General features: G+C 37.6%; 1 protein-coding gene across 2 annotated transcripts; it reads left to right on the forward strand.

The window, feature by feature from the left end:
• The first annotated feature begins 8,222 nt into the window (after positions 1 to 8,222).
• Positions 8,223 to 23,433, forward strand: LOC121384184 (NXPE family member 3-like). 2 transcript variants are annotated; one of them, XM_041514452.1, is made up of 4 exons: positions 8,223 to 8,518; positions 14,279 to 14,983; positions 18,827 to 18,873; positions 19,511 to 21,271. In XM_041514452.1, the coding sequence occupies exons 1-4, from the start codon at positions 8,430 to 8,432 to the stop codon at positions 20,284 to 20,286; spliced, it is 1,617 nt and encodes a 538-aa protein (XP_041370386.1). In that variant the 5' UTR covers positions 8,223 to 8,429; the 3' UTR covers positions 20,287 to 21,271. The 2 variants fall into 2 exon arrangements, with proteins under 2 accessions (XP_041370386.1, XP_041370385.1); XM_041514451.1 differs by lacking the exon at positions 19,511 to 21,271 and adding an exon at positions 22,611 to 23,433 and having other exon boundaries at positions 8,296 to 8,518.
• Positions 23,434 to 26,313: the final 2,880 nt, after the last annotated feature.

Here is a 26,313-nt window from a genome sequence, read left to right on the forward strand (position 1 = left end):
ACTAACATTTTGTGAATATATAGATCGAGTGGTTAATAATTAGAGTTTAAGTTGAAAAACTATAAAAAAATTACCTACATGCATGTACATATTGTGTGTATCTTAAACATGTTTCTGGTCTAAAACCCATGCGACCTAGGCATGCATAGTTTATATGCATTGTTATATATTTATATGTTTGTATTATATATTGAAGTATACCCGATATATTAAATATGTTTAAACACAATATTTCTTTTGGCAAATAATTTTACAGTGCAACTTAATAATGATACTAATCTTATTTTTGTATATCTTTGACCTCCGAAATTATTTCATATATTAGTTGTTTATATATAACTGTTTACCTTTTCCTAAAGGCATGAACCTGAATCGATGTTCAATACGTAATAATACATGTATATGCCAAAGTATTTATTGATTTCGTTTTAGGTAAAACATATACTTTGAATTACATGTATATACATATTACAACCAAACCTTTCCATTTACTAGTTAAACATATTAGTCATTTATTGGAGAATCCATACCTAAATTATTAAATATGTTTTTGATCGCCCTAAAGTTTATGATATTTCAAACTTGGTTTTGTCTCGTTCCAATCAGTGCACCACCCTTGTACAAAGGCCGTGGTATGTGCAAGGTGTAAGAGTTGATCGCCATGTAGATAAAGGTAAGGGTCACATCAGGGTAGCAATTTCTTGGACCCCAGGCTGTCACTTTACCAAGTAGAGGAAGTGTCACATCCTTGTACGCTGTGGAAGACGAGGTTGTGACAGGAATTTATCTTTATCCAAGACGTCATAGATGTCATTGATGTATAAAATGGAAAGTATTTGCCTGTACCAAAGGCAACCCAAATACTCCTATTTTGACAGAAGGTAATGATGGAACTTTCTAATTAGGTTGACAAGCATACGTGTGTCAACAGCAAATACCAGACTGTTGACAAAAGCGTTCAGAATAGCATCCTAAACATGAATTAAAAGTCTAGTGTCTACTTCCTCGTGGCTACCTGGTGGCATTGAACGATTGGCACCAGATGTAATGATTAGTTCCTTTCTAATCACTTCTCCTCATTTCATCTGCACTGTTAATCGCCTTCTTTGCACTTAGCAAGGATCTTTCTGCGCTCAGTTTCAGCCGACTACCACACACACGTCGTGAGATATTTATACCAACAGGTTTTTACAAGATGGCCACAACAATCTATTTTGAAAGAGTGGTGTCTATTAAAACCTGGGCATCACGAGAAAATATGTGTGGCTTTCGTCCGGAATTAAAGTTACAGTCTCTGGTTATAATATTATAACATCATGTACAAGTATGAAATACAAGCTCAAATGCACTTTTAAAAAAACCGTGTGTGTTCGCTATGAACGGAGATCGTCGAAAGTATACGCTCGATTCGTCGCCTGTGCCGCCATTACTCTGCCAAGCACAAACGACAGCATGTTGTCAGTTTCAGTTAATACGTGCATTTGCCGATTTCAAATTGTAGGGTTCGTCTCAAAAAATTAAATGAGAAATTTTGCGCTGTACGAAGAACGTTCGGTTGAGGATACGGTACTAGAGTTTTTCGTTAAAACCGGGTTGATCTTGACAACGTATTATCGACAATCGTACCTTCCTATTTCAGAATTAATATTTTATCAAGTGTTAGTAGAACTTTTAAAGTTTAGTTTGTATACTAGTAACACATTGATCATGTATATATTTTAAAATAAAATATACTAAAGTAGATATGGACGTTTTCAATTCTTAATTAAAATCGACAAATTCAAATAAATATTCTTTCGTTTGGAAAGGGTAAAGTTAGTTGAGGTTTTTTTTTGTTATTTAAAGACATCATTCTTAGAGCATATTGATTTAATAATCATCTGCTATTGGATGTCAAACATCTGGTAATTTTGACATATAATCTTAGAGAGGGATTGGGTGCATGTGCAGGGTGAGGGTATTGAAGGTCGAAACCCTTACATGCCCAAGATTTAAAAAATTGAAATATATTTTCTGGGGGAGCATGGCCCCATATAAACTTCGCTCAACACAGTTTAAAACCCCAACCCCGCTGAAATCCCTGCACACGCGCCTTGGAAACCCGCTATATTGTTTTTAGCAAGGGATCGTTTATATCTACCATCCCACAGACAGGATATCACATACCATGGCCTTTTATATACCCACCGATGGGGATCGATCCTAGACTGACCGCGCATTTCCAAAAAAAAACCCACACCTTTTTAGGTCTAAGTAATGAATAAAAATAACATATAGTTTTGAAAAATGTTACGTAATTCGAACACAACACCCTCTTCTTCTACCCCTAGAGCGTTACGTAATTATTAACACCCCCTTACATGTGAAGCGTATGCCAACCGCTGTCCACTGTCAAAATTTCAAGGCAAATCCCACACCGACCCTGAAAAGGTGTTGTACCATACCTCTATGGATATAAATATGTTTTGGAGATATGAGACGACCCCTAAATTAAGACAGTTAAATTTCTTCAAAATCACGTGAGAAGCTCAGCGCCTGCGCAAATTACGTAAAGTCCCAGTTCTACTGGCGTCCCGCTAAATGAAGAAAAACAAAGCTGACCATTGCGTTTGTAGTTGACCTAGATAATGTAGATAAGCGAGCATTGCGAAACTATTACCATTTGGTGGACCTTATATGTACCAAACAGAACTGGATCATCCATTCTAAAAGCTTAAATAATAAAACTATTCCAGGGACTGCAGCTTTAATAGACTCATCTAACCATAGATATTTGAATACAAATAAACTACTACAATTATCAATACGAACTTCCTCCAATGCGGGTTTTGCAGGGGGTGGGGTGGGGGTGGGGGGCGCTGTTGACTATTAATGCGTTATGGTATCTATGTGGTACGTTTCATTCATGAGTTATTCTTAGTATGTTACCAAGAATGGCTTGATAGTATGAAAATACAAATCCTTCTCACGATTTTATTGCTAAAATTTGTACCAGCCCTTTAATCTCGCCCTGTATGCATCTATGTATATATGTGCCAATTTTCATGTTTTTAACCAAAGTGTATATTTGTGTTTGTCAGCCACCTCATTAAAAGGGGTGGGCGATATTTGTAGATCATCCCTGGCCACTAGGGGGCGCTGCTGACTTGGGTCCATATCTGAAAATGCTTGTAATGGGTCATGGTATATGTGTACAGCTGTTACAATACGTATGGGTGTTTTTATAAATGTAGATATGATTTACATGAAGGTAGAAAACTAATTACTTTCCGCTTGTATGAATCCAATTTACCGTTGAAAAGCCTTTTGTACCACACCTGATAGCCTCAGTTTGCATGTGCGTTAAGCGGAACGAACATCTACTAAATTATTTCCGGCGCATTCACACTCCAGTCGCTTGCAACGAAGGCACTTCAATACTACTGAATCGTGGAGTAGTCGTCCACTTGTTCTTTTATTTCTTGACGTTATTAAAGTTTCCTATTTCTATTATTGTTTGTCACATTGTGCGCAATCTCCTTCTTTTACAGAAAAGGAAATGTACAATATGTTTTGTACTCAACAGAAATACTTAGACCACGTCTTGGGGAGACCCAAGAAAAAGGGGCTCATTGATGATTGACTCGTTATAACAGCATCTTAAATAAAGTGTTGATATTTGTAACTAATATGAATGTGTTTGTGTGTATATCACTGTGTACTTACGGACATGTACACTAATTGGAGCGGGATGTAGCTTAAGCGGTAGCGTGTCCGCCTGTGAAACGGTCGGGCATCGGATCGATCCTTCTCAGTAGATTCATTTGCACTTTGGGCCATTTTCCGTTCTAACCAGTGGTCCACAACTGGTTCATCAAAGGCCGTGATATGTGCTGTCCTGTCTGTGGGGAAAGTGCATATAAAAGACCCCTTGCTGCTTATCGGAAAGAGTAGCCTATGTGGCGGCAGCGGCTTTACTCTAAAGAAATATGTCAGAATGACGTCCAATAGCCGATGATAAGATACAAACCAATGTGCTCTAGAGGCGTCGTTAAATAAAACAAACTTTACTCTTTTTTGGTACACTAATTTGACTAAATGATTAGCTGCGATTTTCTGTATCGCTAGCTGTATTATTAACTACGACCTATGCAGTAGTTAATAATGAAACTAACGATACAGAAATTAATTTCCTCGCCGTCACCTAACGATACGGTTTCTACCGTCTGACTTGGTAATAAAAACAGTTTCGGGAGCAAGCATGCACATATTTCTCAGTGGAATAAACACAGGTAACAAATCACACATCATGACGTATATTAAAGTTCAGTGTCATTGTCAGATAACGTGTAACGGACACAATTTCGCATGTAATTTAATAGTTACGACCGACTATCCACCTGCAATTATCAATATCATGCACAACCATTAAGCATTCCATAGTAGGTGTGTTTGTATGTTTAAATAAAATTATGATAATTAATGTGAGACGTGATTGAAGTTTAAAAAGAAAAAAAAGAAAAAATGTCCATGCAAGAAAACCAAAACAATTAGGGTGGGTGACAGATATTTTACACGTGGATAATCGTAACAAAACACAATTTCAGCAACTTAATTTTTACCTGTATCATTCTTTATTTTTAAAGCATTTATGATTGCTGGGGCTGGCATGTATAAATCTCAGCTGAAAATTCACAAATAACTGGTCATCGGCCATGCTTGCTGTTAGCTGAACACGTCGGAACTGGACAGCGGTTACGGGACGTACCTCTGCCTAATTTTTCTCGCTAGTTTCTAATAGAGGCTATAGGGGTGATTCTCGCAAATTAACCTATATATGTCATTTTAGGCCATATAAACATAAAAAAGAAAGACGACTTTTATGCACTAAGAGAGGGATTATGGAATGGGAACAATAAAAAGAGAATCGGGGACAGTAATATAGGGGTTTTAATCACTTTTAAACTAAGGTTGCCTCTGAAAAATTGATTTTTAAAATTATTCAAGATAAATAGGGACATCAAAGTTGTATAAAAACAACAACCTCCTAAAATATCAACGACGATGATAATAAGAATCACCACCACCAACGACAACAATAATATCATCATCCAGTTCAGGTGCAGATTTGTTTTCCCAGTCAGTGCGCCACGACTGGTATAGCAAAGGCCGTGGTATGTGCTATCCTGTGTTAGACGGTGCAGTATCGATTTGATTTTGGTTTAATTTAAACTCCGACAGCTGACAAGAATGTAACAGATATTCCTCAATGTTTTTAGAACGCTGTTTTAATACGATCAGTGTGGCACGTAGCCCAGTGGTAAAGCGTTCGCTTGATACGCGGTCGGTTTGTGGTCGATTACAGTCGGTGGGCCCATTGGGCTATTTCACGTTCCAGCCAGTGCACCACGACTGGTATATATACATTCGTTGTATGTGCTATCCTGTCTGTAGGCTGGTGTATATAAAAGATCCCTTGCTACTAATGGAAAAATGTAGCTGGTTTTCTATCTAAGACCATGTCAAAATTACCAAATGTTTGACATCCAATAGGCGATGATTAATAAGCCAGTGTGTTCTAGTGGTGTCGTTAAATAAAACAAAACTTTAACTTCCGACGCATATGGTTAGTTTTCGCAACTTTTGTTTTATCCGTATTTGAAAAATAGCCTTTTTATCATGACAATCTTCAACTTGCACCATGTAGTGTTCTTATTAAACAGAAACATTCCTCGAAATTACCGTTGAATTTGTTATAAACCAGTATATTATGATACCTATTGTGATAGGAAACTTTTCGTAACACACATCCCTTATACACAGAGCCAGATGTGGGGACATATATTCCCGGTTGTTGTTGGGGTTTTTTTTTTGGGGGGGGGGGGGGTTTGGGGGGGTTTTGGGGGGGTGTTTGTTTTTGTTGTTTCTTGTTGTTGTTGTTTTTTTTGGGGAGGGAGTTTAATGTCAAACATGGGTGAAGTGCACTATTAAACATGACTGTAAGATGCTGTTCTGTGTCATATTAAATTATCTAAACTTACATGGGCTCCTATTTTTGTAGTGAGGTGGGGAGGGAGGGGCAGGGTAATGTGTGCCAGAATTAAACGAAAATACCCAAATCTCGATAACAGTGTCTATTGTACTACCAAACTGCTATATAGGGTTGTAAACGAGTCAACACGCATTTGTACATGGATTACAACTAATATTATGAGCACAATGATGGCATTACATGATTACTTAAAATCATGCCAGTGATTTGAAAAGAATTTGAAAACATTCGGGATTTTGCCGAGGGTATAGGAAATGATTCGGATGAATTACGAAGTATGTCGGAAACTAATTTCCATATAAAAGTTTATATAAAATTCGTATCAAACCTGTGATGGTATAGCCATAAGATCTGTTTATACTAGTATACAATCCAGAGCTTATTACTGCACTTTTCCCCTTGTGTTTTAATGTTGAAAAAGACCAACAAGTTCGCCTATTGCATAAATAGTCACGCCCGATATTTTTAGAATGCGTATGCCCCCAAATAACGCTATAAAAGGCGAAGTGTAATTGGTCATTTAAATTGTTATTTATAGACGAAATGTCACTTGGACATGGAAGTCCACGCAGTACTGGTACACCAGTAGAGCTAATTTTAATCAGATTGGCTTGTGGATGCGCAGATAAGTGATCTCGGATCGTGCTGGCTCTCGTGTAGGTGTGCAAACACCCACAACTCGTACAGTGCGAGTCGCCACATCGTTGGACTGCCTCGATTTCTGGCCGCATATTTTATTTATTTAAAATTACTTATTTTTCCAACAAATCACCATAAAACTAAAATTCAGGAGTAATAATTTACAAGAAAATCCTTTTTATTCTTCTTCAAAACGTGAAAGTCACGTGTCCGTGTGTGTCTCTGGGTGGGTGGGAGTCTGACACAGTGACATACACACACAGTGACATACACACACAGTGACATACACACACACACACACACACACAGTGACACACATACACACAGTGACACACACACAGTGACACACACACACAGTGACACACATACACACACACAGTGGCACACATACACACACACAGTGACACACATACACACACAGTGACACACACACAGTGACACACACACACAGTGACACACACACACACAGTGACACACACACAGTGACACACACACACACAGTGACACACACACACAGTGACACACACACAGTGACACACACACACACACAGTGACACACACACACACAGTGACACACACACAGTGACACACACGCACACAGTGACACACGCACACAGTGACACACACACACACAGTGACACACACACACACACAGTGACACACACAGTGACACACACACAGTGACACACACAGTGACACACACACACACAGTGACATACACACACACAGTGACACACACACAGTGACACACATACACACACACAGTGACACACACACACAGTCACATACACACACACACAGTGACACACACACAGTGACACACACACAGTGACACACATACACACACACACACAGTGACACACACACACACACACAGTGACACACACACACACAGTGACACACACACACACATTGACACACACACACAGTGACACACACACACACACACACACACAAACATACACACACACACACACACACAGACACACACTATGTATTGGCCTGCATCAACTGGAATATATCCCGCTTGATCGAAGCCGCTCAATATAATATGTTACAACTCCAGGGGCGTAGGCTAGGGGGTTCGCTGAAGCAAATGGTCCGCTTTCAGAACTAAAACATGCAGGTTTATACATATCGAACAGAAAAAGGTCCACTTGGTTCATATTCGACCCCCCCCCCCCCCAGGTCCAGATCACGCTACGCCCCTGAACTCTATAGAAGTCCGTGACGAGCCACGATCCGTATTTCCTTTGCTTGAATCATCGACCCAGTAGCTTCATATTAACAAAAGACAGAAGAAGAAAAATCCATTAGCAAGCTGTGCGTAGACGTATATCGATGCTAGTAGCAAAGGCAACCGATTTTTGTTCGACCCCCCCCCCCCCCAGGTCCAGATCACGCTACGCCCTTGAACTCTATAGAAGTCCGTGACGAGCCACGATCCGTATTTCCTTTGCTTGAATCATCGACCCAGTAGCTTCATATTAACAAAAGACAGAAGAAGAAAAATCCATTAGCAAGCTGTGCGTAGACGTATATCGATGCTAGTAGCAAAGGCAACCGATTTTTTTTACAACATCTGTGTTGCTATTATATGACGTTTAAAATTGGTGACCGTTGTCGTAAGATGTTACCAGTACGCTAGACGGATTCACAAACATAGGTGTGGGTAAATATATATTGAACCAATCCAAACGACAAGCAAAACTATTGTTATTTGGGTGTATTTTGTGAGTGCAGAACATTGCCTGCAAAAATGGAAATTCCTGTGAAGAAGAATAAATTGTTAATTTTCTTGTTTGTGGTGTTTTTTTATACTCTGATTCGGGAATACATGTCTTACAGGTAAGAGCGACATTTTCATTTTGCGTTGTTGTTTTTGTACATATTTTACATGTAGACGTCATAATATACATGTATGTTGATAAACGAACTTTACTAACATAATATATATTGAGTAGGACATGTGTTCCGATGTGCGTTATATCCATGAATACAAGTTATTCCACTCTAACTTTGGTGTCCGGTTATCGTTTGTTTTCTATAACAAAACCTCAAGAGCACATTGATCTATTAATTATTGGCTATTGTATCAAACATATGGTAATTCTCACTCGTAGTCATCACAGGAAACCCGCTACATGTTTTCAAATGCAGAAAGGGATCTTTTATATGCACTTTCCTAGACAGAAAAGCACATACCACGGCCTTTGACTAGTGGTGGTGCACTGGTTGGAACGAGAAAAAAATAAGTTGAATGGATCCACCGAGGTGGTTAGATCCTGCGATGCAAGCACCTCAAGCGAACACTCAGCCGACTGAGCTAATTGAACAAATAATAAGGAGCGAGTGTTTCCATCACATTAGAGGTACATTCAAACCTGTCCTAGCGGCCACCTGTATTCAGCGGCCACTGTTTACCTCCCACACGATTTTTAATGTAAATGCACTCGTAATAAGCGGTCATCTGTCTAACGCGGTCAAGGGACACCTACATGTAAATCGGATCCCAAATCGCTAAAATACCCGTATTAAGAGGCCACAATAAATGTTTATTGTTATATAAAAGCGACAAGGTGTAGCAAATGGCGGATCTGCACACCGTCAGGAATGCAAGTACACATTCAGTCCGAGGCCGATTTAGTTCGTCCCATCCACCAACAATCCTATGTTTGACGTCAAATACCTTTACATCAATCATTTTCGAGTTAAGTGATACAAAAAAATCCACATATTAATCACTAATACACTTACTACAGAAAGAAACCCGACAGCACCCACATTCAGCTACGCTTCGTGACACTCCGTCGCAACAATTGCAAAGCTCGGCGATCTCGGTGGTATTAGAGCGGGACTCGTTGCCTACCGTTTGGTAGTCAGGAATTGCCAAAAAAAGACATAGGTTGGTCTCTGACTGTAATGAGAGCGTGTTTATGTCCAAATGTCCGTCTAGCTCTCTTACAGTCAGAGTACTCGGGCTAACTTGGGAATAGCTGCAACAACTGCTTGGTTGCATTTCTTTGAGCTGTTATATGTACATTTTCTCTGGTTTCAATTCATAAATCCATTTACAATTTTATTACTCCAAACAATCCATGTCACAATAACTTTTGCCTTTGAGTATATATAACTGTCTTAAAATTATCATGGCGAATGTGCCTGTGGACTAGCGCAGATAAGTTATATCGGCTCTCGTAGTTGTGCAAACGCCCACAACTCGTACAGTGTGAGTCGCCACATCGTTGGACTGCCTCGATTTCTGGCCGCATATTTTATTTATTTAAAATAACGTATTTACCTAATAAATCACCAACTCAGGAGTAATAATTTACAAGAAAATAATTTTTATTCTTCTTCAAAAAGTGAAAGTCGCGTGTCCGTGTCATGCTTGAACATTCTGTAGTTAATATCTTTCGATGAGTCAAATTTATCACTATTCCATTTTTGTAAGTACTGGTCACATAGTATTCGTTTAACTGCATGTTTTAACCACAAAACATCCACCTGTGTACATGAATATATATTCCATAAACCACATTCATCTAATATACGTTTTATAACCAAGTACATGGTATAGCATTAACGTTATGGTTATATGATGCCAACATGTATAATATACCAGACAATTTAGATTTTCTACTATTAACAACATTTGCCCAGTATGTAATCATTCTAACTTTAACACTAATAGACAGTGGGTATCTACCTAATTCACCATAAATCATAAAGCTTGGAGTCGACTTATTAACACATAATATATATTTGCAGAACTTGAGGTGTAATCGTTCAATGATATCTAAATTACTGAAGCCCCATATTTCACATCCATATAATAATATAGGTTTTACAATCCTGTCGAACAGGTCTAATTGACAATCGATTGACAAATTGAACTGTTTGCATTTTTGTAATACAGCAAACATAGACTTTGAGGCTCGATTGATTAGATCTTTCTTAGCATTTGTGAATGACCCAGATTTACTCAACACAAGCCCAAGGTATTTAACTTCAGTTAAGATTTCTAAGTTTTTATTATTATATGTAAATTTATTCTTTTTTGTTTTTGAGTTACTTCTTGAAAAAATCAAAATTTTAGTCTTGGCTGCATTAACTTTAAGTTTCTATGTTTCACAGTATACTTGAAAACAATCTAGTTGATGTTGTAGGTCATCGGCTGTTTCAGCTAGTAGTACAGTGTCATCAGCATATTGTAACACAAATAACTTAATATATACATTAAGATCTTTCTCAAGTGGGTTTGTTACTAATTCGATACCTTTGCTATTTTTTGTAGCTAAAAATGTTTCTAAATCATTTAAATATAATGAAAAAAAAAAAGGTGACAAATTTTCTCCTTGTGGTACACCAATATTACATGGAAAATATTCAGATTTACAGCCATTGTGTACAATTCTAGATTTGATACCGTCATACATATTAAATATTATTCTGAAACATTTTCCATTAATGGGTGTATACTACCAAATCAAATCCCATAGACGACAATAGTAACATATGTGGCTAAAACTCCTACCTGCAACGTATCAACCGACATAAACGCCACGGATATAAATACTACCACCCCTTACACTTAAAGTGAATCAGAAAAAAATGGGGGTCAAGCTGCTCGCTTCTGAGATAACGGGTAGCGTCTATGACTACCCTAGTTTCGCACAAAATTCGAGTACTTTTTTTTACAGGTACCCCATACATGTTTCAAGCACAAGGCTACATGACACATTGGTACTAGATGAAATAAAATTGCAATTTTTTTTTACCCAGATGAAACTATTATTTTTTACAACCAACACACTCACATTTATAACCAATCACAGGACTTGTGGTGTTCACTTCTCTATCAAAAGTTCGGTGCACCTCGCACTTTGACCCAGCCGGAAGTTATTTGGTTTAGTACTACCTAATATCACAACTTAATAATTTTTCCCATAAACCAATACGCCATACAGAGTCAAATGCTTTTTCAAAGTCAATAAAAGCACAGTACATATTTTTCTTTGTTCCTTTTAGTAATTCTAATAATGTATATAATACAAAAATAGTATCAGTTGTAGAGTAACTGAATGAGTAGTTAAGGGTTAATTAAAAATTAACCAGTTAGGAATAGAGTTGTAATTCCTTTATTAATTAAGTTCCCCTGGAAGCGTTTCTCAATTATCACACGTGTGTGTGTTGTATCACGGTGAAGTGATTGGAATATTGTGTAAACTAGACACCTAGTGATTAACTAATTAAGTGATTAGTTCTGGGTGGTTATTATTATTGTTGTTGTTAATTAATTAACTGCGGCAAATATATTTGTCAGCTTAAGGTTAATACAGATTCCAAAGTGTATTGTGTTTTGTTGTGTTTTCTAGTGAACTAAACGTGCTATATTATACATACTTTATATAAGATCTTATCTCTGTTTATACCTAGAGCCGAGCTACTCGGGTATACACTGCCCGATACAGAGAGATCTAATAGATATACAGTTAGGAGAGATATTTGGATAATCGTGTTTTATTCAGTTATGGGTATTATAGGATCCCCGTGACAGTGCCTGTGGACTAGCGCAGATAAGTTATATCGGCTCTCGTAGTTGTGCAAACACCCACAACTCGTACAGTGTGAGTCGCCACATTGGACTGCCTCGATTTCTGGCCGCATATTTTATTTATTTAAAATAACGTATTTTCCTAATAAATCACCAACTCAGGAGTAATAATTTACAAGAAAATTATTTTTATTCTTCTTCAAAAGGTGAAAGTCGCTTGTCCGTGTGTGTCTGTGGGTGGGTGGGAATAGTTATATATATATCCCCGCTTGTTTGGTCGAAGCCGCCCAATATAATATATTACAACTCTATAGATGGCCGTGACGAGCCACGATGCCCATCCACCTACAATGTTTTGTTTGATTTGTAAGAAAAAAAATCAGTTTGGTTTCACGTAAGAAGAAAAGTAAAAGTGTTTTGGAAAATTGAAAAAGAATACTATTTTTGTGTGCAATTTACAAATGAATCGGTTCAGAAATAAATAACTAAATAATATAGCGGAAGGTAAAGTTAAAGGTTTTAGCCAGATTCCTTTCCTTCGATTTATCCAGATAGTAGTGAAGCACAGTTGGTGCCTATGGGAATTCTTATTTCCTGTCTATTCCAAAATTTGACATACATGTATATGTTGTCAATGAGGAAGTCACATAATTAGGTCTGTCTCAGTATACTTTAGTCTGGATTCGCTCTTGGTCTTTACGAATTGTCCAGATTCGTGGTAGATTATATAGATTATATTATAACACTGCGAATGAAACGTTCAAAATACCATGTTTAAACCCCAAACAGTTTGCTTGCAAATAAATTCGCTCTAGTTAAAATACTGTTTGATTAAATGCATGAAGGTTAATTTAATTAGTATTGAAATTAATTAACTTACAAAAAAAAAAACACTTAAAAATTTCATCAGTGTGTTATATAACAACATATCAGAGTGAAAGGAGTTATTAGAAATTACTCCCTTGTCGGTATTAATTCAATGTGTGGTTGCTGAAGTGATGACAGCTGAGTACCTCGCCCCTGGTTTCAGAGTTTCAGAGTAACGCTTCCCGCCGAGGCCAATTGTTTTGTATCACGGTTCATCGAAAAGGCACCGTGACACCAGCTGTACTTGAAATACTTTTACCGATAGCTGCTGGGTGAACACACAGCATGACAAGTATGGCAAAGAAAGGATTGCTTGGCTATTGTCGCGATTCTCCGATCCATCTATAACTCGTTCCGCCTAAATTATTATAATCCAAATGTTGTAATAACCAACTGCGCAAACGCGGCAATTGTTGGTCCCTTTCGGTGCTTTTTCATTTGATATTTGATGTGTCACCAGTTCGAGGGAAATATAGCTAATAACACAGACGGGACCAATAATTTAGTTCGAGCGAAGGCTTATTGTCGACTGTGGACGTATTCGACCCATCATCAGCTAATATAAGGGTTTACCGGACAAAAAACTCGGGACTTCGTTTTTGGTTCGAGCATTGCGGTGTGATCGACCCTTCCGAGGTCGAGCCAACGAGATTCTACTGTATATATATATATGAGAGAGAGAGAGAGAGAGAGAGAGAGAGAGAGAGAGAGAGAGAGAGAGAGAGAGAGAGAGAGAGAGAGAGAGAGAGAGAGATCTTCATTTCCCGTTCTTTGTAACAAATGTTCCATTGATTAAGGAATTAAAATGTTCCTTAAACTGATCGTAGGGGATTGTTGTGTATAATGTTAAAACCTCAAATGTTTAAATATTGAGTGAACTTTGGATAGAAAGTGAATGACATGCATAACAGCTCATCACCATATTACTTCCATTCTACAATTTTGTAATTAACAATACACCAACTCAATAGTTTTTCCCCACTTCCTGTTAGCACTACGTTAGTTTTTCGTTCTAGATAGATATAAACATAACTATGTTAACCCAGTTCTTCCGTTCTGTATAGTTTTGTCAAGAGTAGATTAGTTTAAGCTTTCCATTCTAGACAGTGTTGTAAATAAAAGCTCATTAACTCAGTTCTTCCATTATGCATAGTTGTGTTAACAGTTTGACATTTTCTACATAGCACGACGGTTACGAACCCACCTGAGATTCTTGAGGAAAAGATTAATATTAAAAAGGGACAGCTTGTTGAATCCGTGCATGTGAAACCACAGCATGACAAAACCAATATACCAAAGCACTGTGTCGACAGTTATGATTTGGATCCAAAGAAACCAGCCGCAGCTTCTATGTCAAAGATAGTCTTGCTAGGAAATGAAAGGAAATTATTTGAACTCGGGGAGAAGATAACAGTGCGAATAACACTTAGCGATGGGAATGGTAAAGCCAAATCAGTCGGTGGAGACCAGGTCAGAGTGTGGATGGTAGAACCACCCAAGAAAGCCAATTCTGCTGGATATGTCATTGACCATGGAAATGGTACATACACGGGTCATCTGAAAGCATTGTGGGTAGGAAGTCCCGTCATAAGATCTGCGATAGCTATCACGTGTGAAGGTATTGGTGTCAGACATCATGCGTTGAAGGTGCCAGGAAAACTGAGAGGGCTTGTGGGTGTTTTCAAGTCTCAAAATATATCTGAAGAAACAGTATGCGCACCTAGTCTTGACTTCAAAGGAGAGTTCTGCAATTTTACGGCTGAAAATTTTGGTCTTCCTTGGTTCTGCGCTCGACCAAAAAACCTTAAGCTGCTGTGCCATGACTGGGTTAAAGTGCGTGGAATTTATCAGTTTTCATACACCGGACAGGAGGTAGCAGTCATGAAAGGGTAAGGTTTTACTGATTCCTTACATATGTCATATAATTTTAAAACACAACACATATCCGAGCACAAAGTATGCATCGCTTCAACTAGCCTACATCTGAACACAACTACATCAATAAAACCTAACAACAAATCATTTTACAGAAATTGTTTTGACAAGTCCTTTCCTCTAAACCTTCCAACAATGTGCATGTATTATTTTGTCAATTTAGTAAAGTCCAATAACAAGACATCAATGCATTCCATTTCAAACATATATAATAATTTGTTTCTCAAAAGGTGTGGGAGGAAGGGGATATATTTCTCAACAGTACTTTAAGCATCTCAGTAGTACAAGCGATTTCAAAAGCACAACATACGTGAAAACTTGCGCATAAATATCTGTCGCAGTGGGCACAAACGCTTAAACTACTATACAAGGTCCCCCCCCCCCCAACCCCCCCCCCCCCCCCCCCCCCCCCCCACTTTCATAAAACAATGAACGAAGAGTAGGGGGAGCTCTTGCAAGAAATCTCTTTTATGTGCATCCCATGTGTGTGATTTAAAGCGAGCATTACTTACAATAAGCCATCGCCTATATGAATTTACAGATAGTATTTCAGAACGATAAGAGGCATTGGATGCTGAAGCAGTTTAACGTTTATACATGAACAGCATTGTTAAAGGAAACATGACACGAGACCATATTATAGCTCATTTTAAAAGAAAAATGATATAAAAATAATATACAAATAACTTTATAACAATAAAATACGTGTAGTTAACTTAAAATGAAGAAATTACGCTAACCAGTATCAAAGTACGATTTATGCATATTTCTTCGTGAGCGTTCGGAAAAAAAGGGAAGTGACGTCAGAGCCGCTGTACTCTTCCATTGTTGTTAACTGTTTATATATGGAGTAAGGGGCTTACGATCTTTTCAGTCCAACAGTGCCGTACTGCGCGGCCTTCGGGTGTAAAAATAAACAGTTTAAACGATCGGGATTGTCTTTTTATGGTTTTCCAAAGGATTGTAACCGAAGAAAGACGCGTGTATTTTATCGCAAAAGAAAAGATTGGACACCAACACCGCATAGTACTTTGGTGTCCGCCTAATTACAGCCCGGAGCCCGAACGTTACCCGGAGACAAAAACAGCACTCGGTTGCGAATGCCGAGGTGTACATTGTACATATTTGGCACAAAGATACACCTCAGCATGATGTATTTATATATGTTAAAACAAAAATGTAGAATTTTTTATTTATTAATTTTTTTGAAAAAAAAAAAGATTTTTCATGTTAGGGCTGTAGGCCTACATAACAAAATCTGTATTCACCGTCCGAAGAAGGAAACGTCAATAAGTAATTAAATATGGCATATACAAACATGGGATTTGGCATGAGGATACATCTCAGTACGATGTATTTAAATATGTTTTTAAAAAACGTGTAGAAAACAATAATAATTTTAAATAATGTTTTTAATCTTCGTTACAAAAACGTTCCTCATCGCCCGAAGCCCCAAAGCAACACGAAGTTCAATACAAAAAACCCCACTACTGTCGGTGTCGAAATAACTATTATGTTTCATCCACGGGCTGACTTGAGAATCGGAGTGTTGTTTTAGTTAATTGGTCCTTTCTTTCCGTGGCCTGCACATGTGATTCCTGATTGGCAGGTGTATATTGCAGGGTATCGACCAGGTAAGTGATTACCACGGTCTAGACATGCGTACTAAATACGTGCCAGTTTTTTTTAAGATTACAGGGTATTGTGGCGTAACCTGTCGCGACTATAGTACCCTGTTAATGGACATTATCAGCCGCCCTGCTTCATTACTGTAAATAATGCTGTAAAACCCTTGATTAAGTAGACTTTCCCATCTAAAATTACAAAATTGACCAATTACGTAGTACCAAAGAAAAGAAAATTATCACTTGGGTATCGTGAGTGGTCGTTTTTACTCTAACGCACCCTACCAATAGGCCTAATAATATGCTACTTTTTTTATGAGAGAAAAATACTATAACCCCATTTCGTTCTATTGATGCAAATAGAAATATATTTAGTTTAAAAGTTGATTATACTCTCAAGTCATTTATGTTGTTTTACAAGCCAGGTTAATGAAAGTGAAGCGCCTTGTCGTAAATTAGAGCGTTTGTTTACACTGTGCATACAGATTTCATTATGTACAGCCCGAACATAAAAAATGCGATATTTTCTAAAAAAAAAAAAACCAAAAATGTTTGTCCTACATTTATATTTTTTACATATTTAAATACATCATATCGAGGTGTATCTTTATGCTAAATATGAACAGTATACACCTCGGCATTAGCATCCGAGTTTTGGTTTTGTCTCCGGGTTACTTTCGGGCTCCGGGCTGTAAATTGGTCGACCGGTCTGGTCTGGCACCATCAGTTTCTCCACCCTCCGACTCGCTATCCGTTTTTTCTTCAGTATCACTGTTGTAAGTAAATGTGTGTCTTTCTTCATTTACTAACAGCTCATATTGATACGTCAAAACGTTTTGCGAACGAACACTCATTGTTTTGGTAAGCTGTGCAAGTCTTAGATTCTTTATGAGTGGTACGGACTAATGCTTTTAAGTGTAAGGCTTCAGATCAAGCGACGCGTCTCTGACGTCACGGACCTCGTGATTGCCCTGCTCATTAAAGATCGGCAATTTCCGCTAAGAGCTCGTATCTGGGGTTCTTTTATGGAGATATTTTAAGTAATTAATTTTTTGTAAAAAAAAATTTTAGGTGATTCAATTTATAATTAATTGTACATGGTTGGTGCCAAATATGGTTTACGTGACATGTTTCCTTTAAATATTCATGCATCTTCAGTAGGCTACTCCCACCGAATACTAGCAAACTCTTTCGTATATGCATATCTCTTGCGGTATAAAGAAATGAACACAATAAAGTAATGCACATAAATAATCAGATGTACAACATATTTCAATATGCAGACGATACAAACTTTACCTTAGATGGATCGGAAAGAACGTTATAGAAAAAAACTAATGAAAACACTTGAAAACTTTACCTAAAGTTCTGGACTTTTTTATTTGCCTCGAAAATAGGTTCAAATAAAAAATACCGCATTGGTCAAAAGTAAAATGTTAAATTCTTCTTACAGATTATATAAACTGTTCTCGCTCATTTATGAAAAACTACTACACTTCCGTCTATTTGTTCTTCATTCATTTTCTTGTAACGTTATTATTACTGTTATGCATCCATACTCTTCTTCTACAATGTTTATCCTATAAAATGACTGTATGGTTATGACACTAGGGACCCAAAACCTTGTACTACTGTGCTTTTTTCTGGGGACAATAAACTTTCTTAACCAAAAAAAAAGGTATTCGGATAATTAAAATACTAAAATGATGGAAAGCAAAAGCTGCTTCTGACGGTGATTATCAGAACGCATACTGTGCATTTTGTGCGGCATTATCTGCCTACCCCCGTCAATTTCGTGTCGGCTCACAATGCTATTTAAATGTTTTAATGTATAGTATCAATTGAAATTGATTAGAATTGCTACACTTTCATTATAGCACTAGTCAAATACACGTTATTATTTTCATATTTGTATTACTACTATTAGTTTACATTTTTATCAATGCAAGTGTATTTATTATTAACGTTTTCAGACACAACATTTTGAAGGCAGACATTAGGATTAGCGTCACCTCACAATTACTAGCACAATATTATTCTTATATGCATTGATCAGATACAATTATGTAATTATTTTTATATTTATATTACTATACAAAAACACTATATAGCTATGAGAGTTATTTTCACAAATTGTACAAATGCAAACACATTATGATCTTTTTGTTTCAGACACAACCTTCTGAAGCCAGAGATTAACATAACAGTCACCTCAAAAGGTAATAAAACCGTATTAAAAAGTCGATCATCATGTTACGAAGATAAAACCAAGTAGGTCTGTGAAAAGGCGGAAACCATAGAAATTACACTTTAAACTACGGCTATTTGATATTCAGGCCTACCATGTAGTTATTTTGACACTTGGTCGATACAGAAAAAGCAACACTTTCTTAATTTGTATAGCGGGAGAGGTATGCAATACAGAACTTTCGAAATTTCCATAAAGTTAGTTAACTATGTTTTCCATAGAGTGTAAGATGTTCTTTTTGATACATGACACGTGATAATATACGTAATGTGGTGGTGTTTTAAATAATATTATGTATGTGTGTATGCATGTATATATGTATGCATGTATGTTTGTATTTATGAGTATATGTGTATGTGTATGTGTGTGTGCGCGTGTGCGTGTGAGTGTATATATATATATATATATATATATATATATATATATATATATATATAAAAAATAAGTAAAAGAAGAAATTTCCATTTGAGTTTCAAAATCCGAAGCGTCCTTTATTACACACAGGTGTTTACAGAGCAACTGGTATCATTTACATTAATTCTCTATATGGGTTACCCCATTATCTTTTAGCTTTTGAAATCAGTGTAATTTTCCTGTTTCTGTTATAGGGAAGAAACGCGAAATTCCTCCCACAACACCGTGCTATAGGTTTCCCAGTGCAAGCACGTGGTCTATGACGTCTCCAGTGGGATACCTATACAATGGAGAGTGGTTTCCGACATATTGTGTAAACACTATCAATAACAGCGTCTCGTCATATACAAAATGTTTGAAAAATCGACGTGTGTTGATGATCGGTGATTCGTGTGTCAGACAGTGGTTTTTGCTTCTGAATAAAATGCTCCATATAGAGACGTTTGAGAAATTCCGTAACCACAGACCTCTGTATTCAAGAAACAAACTTCACAACATTTCAATGTTTTGGGCATCACATGGGTATCCGTTCCTCCACCCGAGTAATTTTCTAAATAACAAAGCCTTCAGCAAGCCCGCGCATGTGTATTTGGATAAACTACCAGACGGATGTAATGATATTATAATTATTAATAATAACCTTCACTTCCAAGTTTATTCACCCGAACATTTCGAACGTCAGATAAAGGCTTTCGTGAGATCAGCAACTAGTTTGATGGCACGCGCTCCCAACGTCAAGATCATTGTCAAAGGTTTCCACGCATTTAGAGACGGATATGTGTGGTTTGACGATTACTGGGCTTTAGTGTACAAATCTATCCTTGATAAATATGTTGCACCTATTCAGGACAAAGTTATATATTTAAACAACTGGGATATGACGATGTCAGGTGAAAATGCAGATTTTCACAACTCTGAGACTATGGACAAAGTTATGGTGCATAATGCCTTGGGACATATATGTACATAGAGGGTGGGTTCCACCCCCCGAATTTTTTTTTTAAAAGGTGTTCTTTCTGCGTAAAAAGTACCCTAAGTGCCTACGTGGAGTAGGTGCTCAATCGCTGTGTCTTGATTCTTTTCTTTCTGTCGCGACACTTATGCTAGGCTCAGACTGTCAACTGTCACGACGAAGTTGGCCAACCAACCGTTGTAATTTCCCCCACTCCCAACTTACGAGTGTGCTCAAATTAACAACTAATCGGTCGTAGGAGTTTTATATGACTAGAATCGAGTTGTAAGAAAGCTCAGACTACTAACTGTCACAGCGGAGGGTAGGGTGGGGTGGGGTGGGGTGGGGGGATTGGGGTATGTTTTATCCCACTGCCCCCTTTTCATTCGCTCCTTTGACTTTCATCTCATTTCTTCCCGATCTCACGACTTCTGCGATTGTTTTCATCCAGTTGCTGGTCTGGGCATTCTTACAACTCGATTCTCGTCGTATACAACTCATATAATAGCTGTCCAATGTAATCAAAGTATGCTTTCAAAATTTAATAACTTTGCAAATTAGATGTAATATAATAGAGGTCACGGCACTACATTTATTGACATTTAAACAAACGTACTACGGTGACACTCCATTATATACGTATGCATTCATATTCGTTAAACAATATTTTTTTAATCGAAAAGTAACATTGAAAACTGTCCAGCGTTCAGAAAACGAAACAAAAAACGTTAAGCACTAGTTTGTTTTTATATAAGGATATCCAAAATGACGTCATTCAGGTTTGACTTTATTTCCATTCAAAATGACACCGCGTGACATATCCTTACGTCATTAGAACATCGGGTAATGGCTGACTGAAATTAAAGTTGCGTATACAGTTTATAAAGACACTGTATACTAAGCTTGAGATTATATCATAAAGAGATTATTACCCTCGTGTGTTTCAGTCTCGTCAATGCCGTATATTAGGAATAAAAATAATGCCAGAGGCTCGCATTATACAATTTTTATTCCTAATATATGATATTGACGATACCGAAACACACGCTGTCGTCAGTTCATGGGCAACTCTTTTCGATTAGCAGCAAGGGATCTTTTATATGCACCATCAAATAGACAGGATAACACATACTACGGCCTTTAATATGACAATCGTGGTGCACTGGCTGAAACGAGAAATAGCCCAATGGGCCCACCGATGGGGATTAATCCCAGACCGGTCGCTCATCAAGCGAGCGCTGTACCAATAGCTGATGATGAATAAATCAATGTATTGTAGAAGTGGTATCCGATGAAAATCGAATTGTAAGAGTGCTTAGACTAGCAACTGGACAGTCATAGAAGTCGTGAGAGCATAACGTTGGCCAACTTTTCGTGGCAGTTGGTAGCCTGAGCCTAGCATTATTCCGTGTGTTAATTTTGAATCTCTATACAAGATGAGTACAGTGTGTTGATTTGAATTGTGGTTGAAACATGCCGCTTTTTTATCCAAATTTAACATTTCATCATCCAATGTGTTCTTGGTTAAAGTTTGATTTATTTAACGACACTACTAGAGCACATTGATTAATTAACGATCATCTGTTGGGTGTCAATTTTCGTATTTCTTCAGAGGAAACTCGCAATATGTTTTACATTAGTACAAGGGTCTTTAATGTGAACTGTCCAATAGACAGAAAAGACATGTCACGGCCTTAATATACCAGTCGTAAGGTCGTCACGGCAACAAAAAAAACCTTTAGAAAAAAAAAAAAAAAAAAAAAAAACGGAGGATGGATCCGCCGACGGGATTCGACCCAGGCACTACAGGACGAGATGATCTAGGTTGTCTGAATGTAATGTCTATAGACGATGGAATGTCTTGGTGTAACTGTTTGAAGAGCGCCAGATTGTTTACGATACTCACATGTTGTAGTTCTTGGCCCGGTTCCACGAAGCGATCTTAGCACTAAGATCACCTTAAGTGCATTAGGTAGTTATGCATTTAAGGTGATCTTAGCGCTAAGATCGCTTCGTGGAACGGGGCCCTGGACGAATTTGATTATACTTTAAAAAGTAAATTAACATCACTAAATTTTCATAAATTAGTATTGCTAGAAATATTTTAAGATTTAGACGAACCACCTTACAGTGTTATAAGACGACACATTACCATTAATAATTATGGTACTAATGACAAAATTATTTTTGTCGTATTGATATTCAATATTATTATTTATCTAATAGGATCCAGGAATTTTCTTGCAATATTTTGGTGAAAAAAAGCATTCATATAGATTACATTGATACATAGTTTATATTCGTGTCTGGAACAGTGCGATTTATGTCTTATTTTATTTCAGATAACAAAAAGCTGCATGTATCCCCTCCACCAATCGCGTGCAACAGAATTCCCAGCACAAAGACCTGGTCTTTAAAATCTCCAGTTGGATTTTTCTTCCAAGACAAATGGTTTTCTACGTACTGTACAAGCACTATTGAAGACTCTGTGGCTGTTTATACAAAGTGTCTTCAAAACCGTCGTATTCAAATAATAGGAGATTCAACTTCGCGACAATGGCTTATGTTTCTAGAAAAAATGCTTCATTTCGAACGAATAGGTAAATTTCGGCAACACAGACCTATCGTGACTGTGCAGAAAACGTACAATATTTCAATGTTGTGGTTCACACATGGGTATCCTTTCTTGCATCCACATATTGCCAATAACAAAGAGTTCAGCAAACCTATCCATGTATATTTAGATAAACTTCCAAAAGGATGCAATGATATTATAATTATCAATTTATATGTTCATTTTAATGATTACATTCCTGACTCTCTACAACGTCAGACACATGCTCTGGTGAAGTCAGTTAAGAGTCTGATGAAGCGTTCTCCCAATGTGACGATCGCCTTTAAAGGATTTCATGCATTTCGAGACAAACACATGTTTCTAGACGATTACTGGGCATCCGTGTATGAATTAATCATTAAAAGAGAATTTGCTTCAATACAAGATAAAGTTGTCTATCTTGACTGCTGGGATATAACTGTTTGTACTGAGAATGAAATGTTTCACAACTCAGGAGCTATTGACAAAGAAATGGTGCATACTGCATTGAGTCACATATGCAAACAGACATAATGTAATGTAATGTATTTTATATTGATATTCATTATTTCTCTATATACTAGGTGAAGGGACATTATATTTTTAATACTAGAGATGTCTGTAATAGATTGTTTTGAGATAATTAGTTTTATATGATTTGTGGGAATCAGTTTATCTGATCATTATTATAATGGGGCGATCACACTGGCCCGAATGAGCTTCCGTTTGTTTTCCGTATACGAAAGTGGTGTAATTTTTTAAAATGGCCGAATGTCCGTCCGAATGTGTTTTCCCCAATGTATCACCGAATGCTTTCCGTTTGTTTTCCGAATGATTTCAGTATGGTTTCAGAATGCTTTCAGAATAGACCGAATACTTCCGCATGTTGACTTCGAAAGGTCTCCTTTCCGAACGCTTTCCGTATGCTTTCCGAATGCTTTCAGAACACGGCGAATCGACCTAGAATGGACCGAACTCTTTCCGCATGCTTTCCCACAAGGGTTCGGAAAGCGTTCGGAAAGGGTTCGTCATGTTCTATGTCCATTCGGGGTGTTCGGAAAGCATACGGAACATACTGTGCATTCTGGAAGTGTACGAGCAGTTCGGAAAATGTTCTGAAAGAATACTGGAAGGGTTCTGGCTATTCGTTATACATTCAACGGCATAAATGAAAAAAAAATCCGGAAAGGATACTGAAAACGTTCGGAAAGCATTCGTCATGTTCTAGGTCCATTCGGGGTGTTCGGAAAGCATACGGAACCCAGCACTTCCAAATTTTCATTCCGAATGCACCAAGAACTAGTCGCATGCTTCCCGAACGTTTTCCGTACATGCCATATGCTCCTAGAATGTTTCCCGAATACTTCCCGAATACACATGGACGCCACATTTGGATGGTCGATGAAAATTATTTTGAACATGCACAACAAATTTTTTGAGCTACCGAATGCCGTTCCGTATGCATCCGTACGGAGCCGAACAGTCAGTATGCTCCTAGAACACACCAAATGCTTCCCGAATATAATCCGTTCGCTCCCCGAACACCCAAATTCCTATTCGGAAAACAAACGGAATGGCATTCGGGCCAGTGTGATCAGGCCATAAAAGAATTCTCTTAAATAAAAGAGAAGGTTAATTATCTGTACAATCTTTCCTATCGGGACAGAGGAGCTGGTCGGGGCCGGCATCTGTTTTTATGTTTTTATTTGTGGAAGGTTTTGTTTCGACTTTATTGATCCGGTTATTATTGAATGTGATCATTTGTTATCATTTACTATATTCCAGCAAATATGCAAATGTTTACTACAGGGGGAAAACATGCAATTGGTATAGAATTGCAAAATAAAATGGATACGTATTTCATCTTTTTATTACTATTTCTATGGTTATTTACATTTTTTTTTACCTCCTTGGTTATCGTTTCGACAGTGTTTAACGTATACCCTTTCTGACACACTACTACTACTGCTACTGCTATTACTATTATTATTACTACTACTACTACTACTACTACTACCACCACCACCACTAAAACCACCACCACCACCACTACAAGTACTACTACCCTCACCATCACTACTACTACTACTGCTGCTACTGTTATTACTACTACCTACCACTTCTACAACTGCTGCTACAACTACTACTACGACCACCAATATTGCTATTGATTATCACGAATCATATTCGTGTAATTATGCAATGCTGACATATAGGGGAAAACTCCCTACTTACAAAAATCAACCCACAAAAATCACAACACCCCACGCTGCAATTACTAGGGCATTACCAATAAAAATGGATACGACGTGTTTTATATTTTGGTTATTATTCCTATGGTTATTTACATCTTTAAAGACTTTATCTGACTTCCTTGCTTAGCGTTGGAGTTCTGAAAAAACCACTCCGGATAAGTGACAGACGGACAGACAGAAAGACTGGTAGGGATCTAATAAATCAATGTGTTCTAGCGGTGTCGTTAAACAAAACAAACTTTAACTTCATACTATCAATAGTAGTGATACTACTACTAATAATAATACTATGAGCGAAATCACCACCACCACCACCATCCCCAGCACCACCATCACCACCATCCCCAGCACCACCATCCCCTCCACTACTACTAGTACTAATACCCCCACTACCATCACAACTACTATGACCACCACCACTACCACTAGTACTAATACCCCTACTATCATCACAACTGCTGCTGCTACTACTACCTCCACCACAACTACAACTTTTACTACATGCATAAATACTACACTACTATTATTATTACCATCACCACCACCACCACCACTACTGCTGTTACTGCTAGTTGTTTTAAAATTACTGAACAAAATGAATATCAGCCGTTCCACGTAAAAAATAGTTTTGTTTTGTTTAACGACACCACTAGAGTACATTTATTTATTAATCATCGGCTACTGGATGTCAAACATATGGTCATTTTGACACAGTCATAGAGAGGAAACCCGTTAAATTTTTTTCCATTAGTAGCAAGGGATCTTTTATATGCACCATCCCACAAACAACATAGCACATACCACGGCCTTTGATATACCAGTCGTAGTGCACTGGCTGGAACGAGAAATAGCCCAATGGGCCCACCGCCTGGGATCGATCCTAGACTGACCGCGCATTAGGCGTGCGCTTTACCACTGGGCTACGTCAAAATTTAAAATTCGATATAGACCAGCTTCAGAACGAGTGAAATGCTACCCGGACAGGACATTATGTTGACCTGCTTTTTTATATTCCTCATCATATATATGGGAGAGCAGATAACTTGGAAAACCTTTCAACTTTTTTTCTCTCTCAAATGCTCCCTTGTTATTTTGTGTTGATACATATTATCAAAAGATACACATTTTATTGGCAGGTGAAGAAAGGAAGGAAATGTTTTATTTAACGACGCACTCAACACATTTTATTTACTGTTA

The sequence above is a fragment of the Gigantopelta aegis genome, chromosome 10, assembly GCF_016097555.1.
Source record: "Gigantopelta aegis isolate Gae_Host chromosome 10, Gae_host_genome, whole genome shotgun sequence".
Classification (NCBI taxonomy): Eukaryota; Metazoa; Mollusca; class Gastropoda; order Neomphalida; family Peltospiridae; genus Gigantopelta; species Gigantopelta aegis.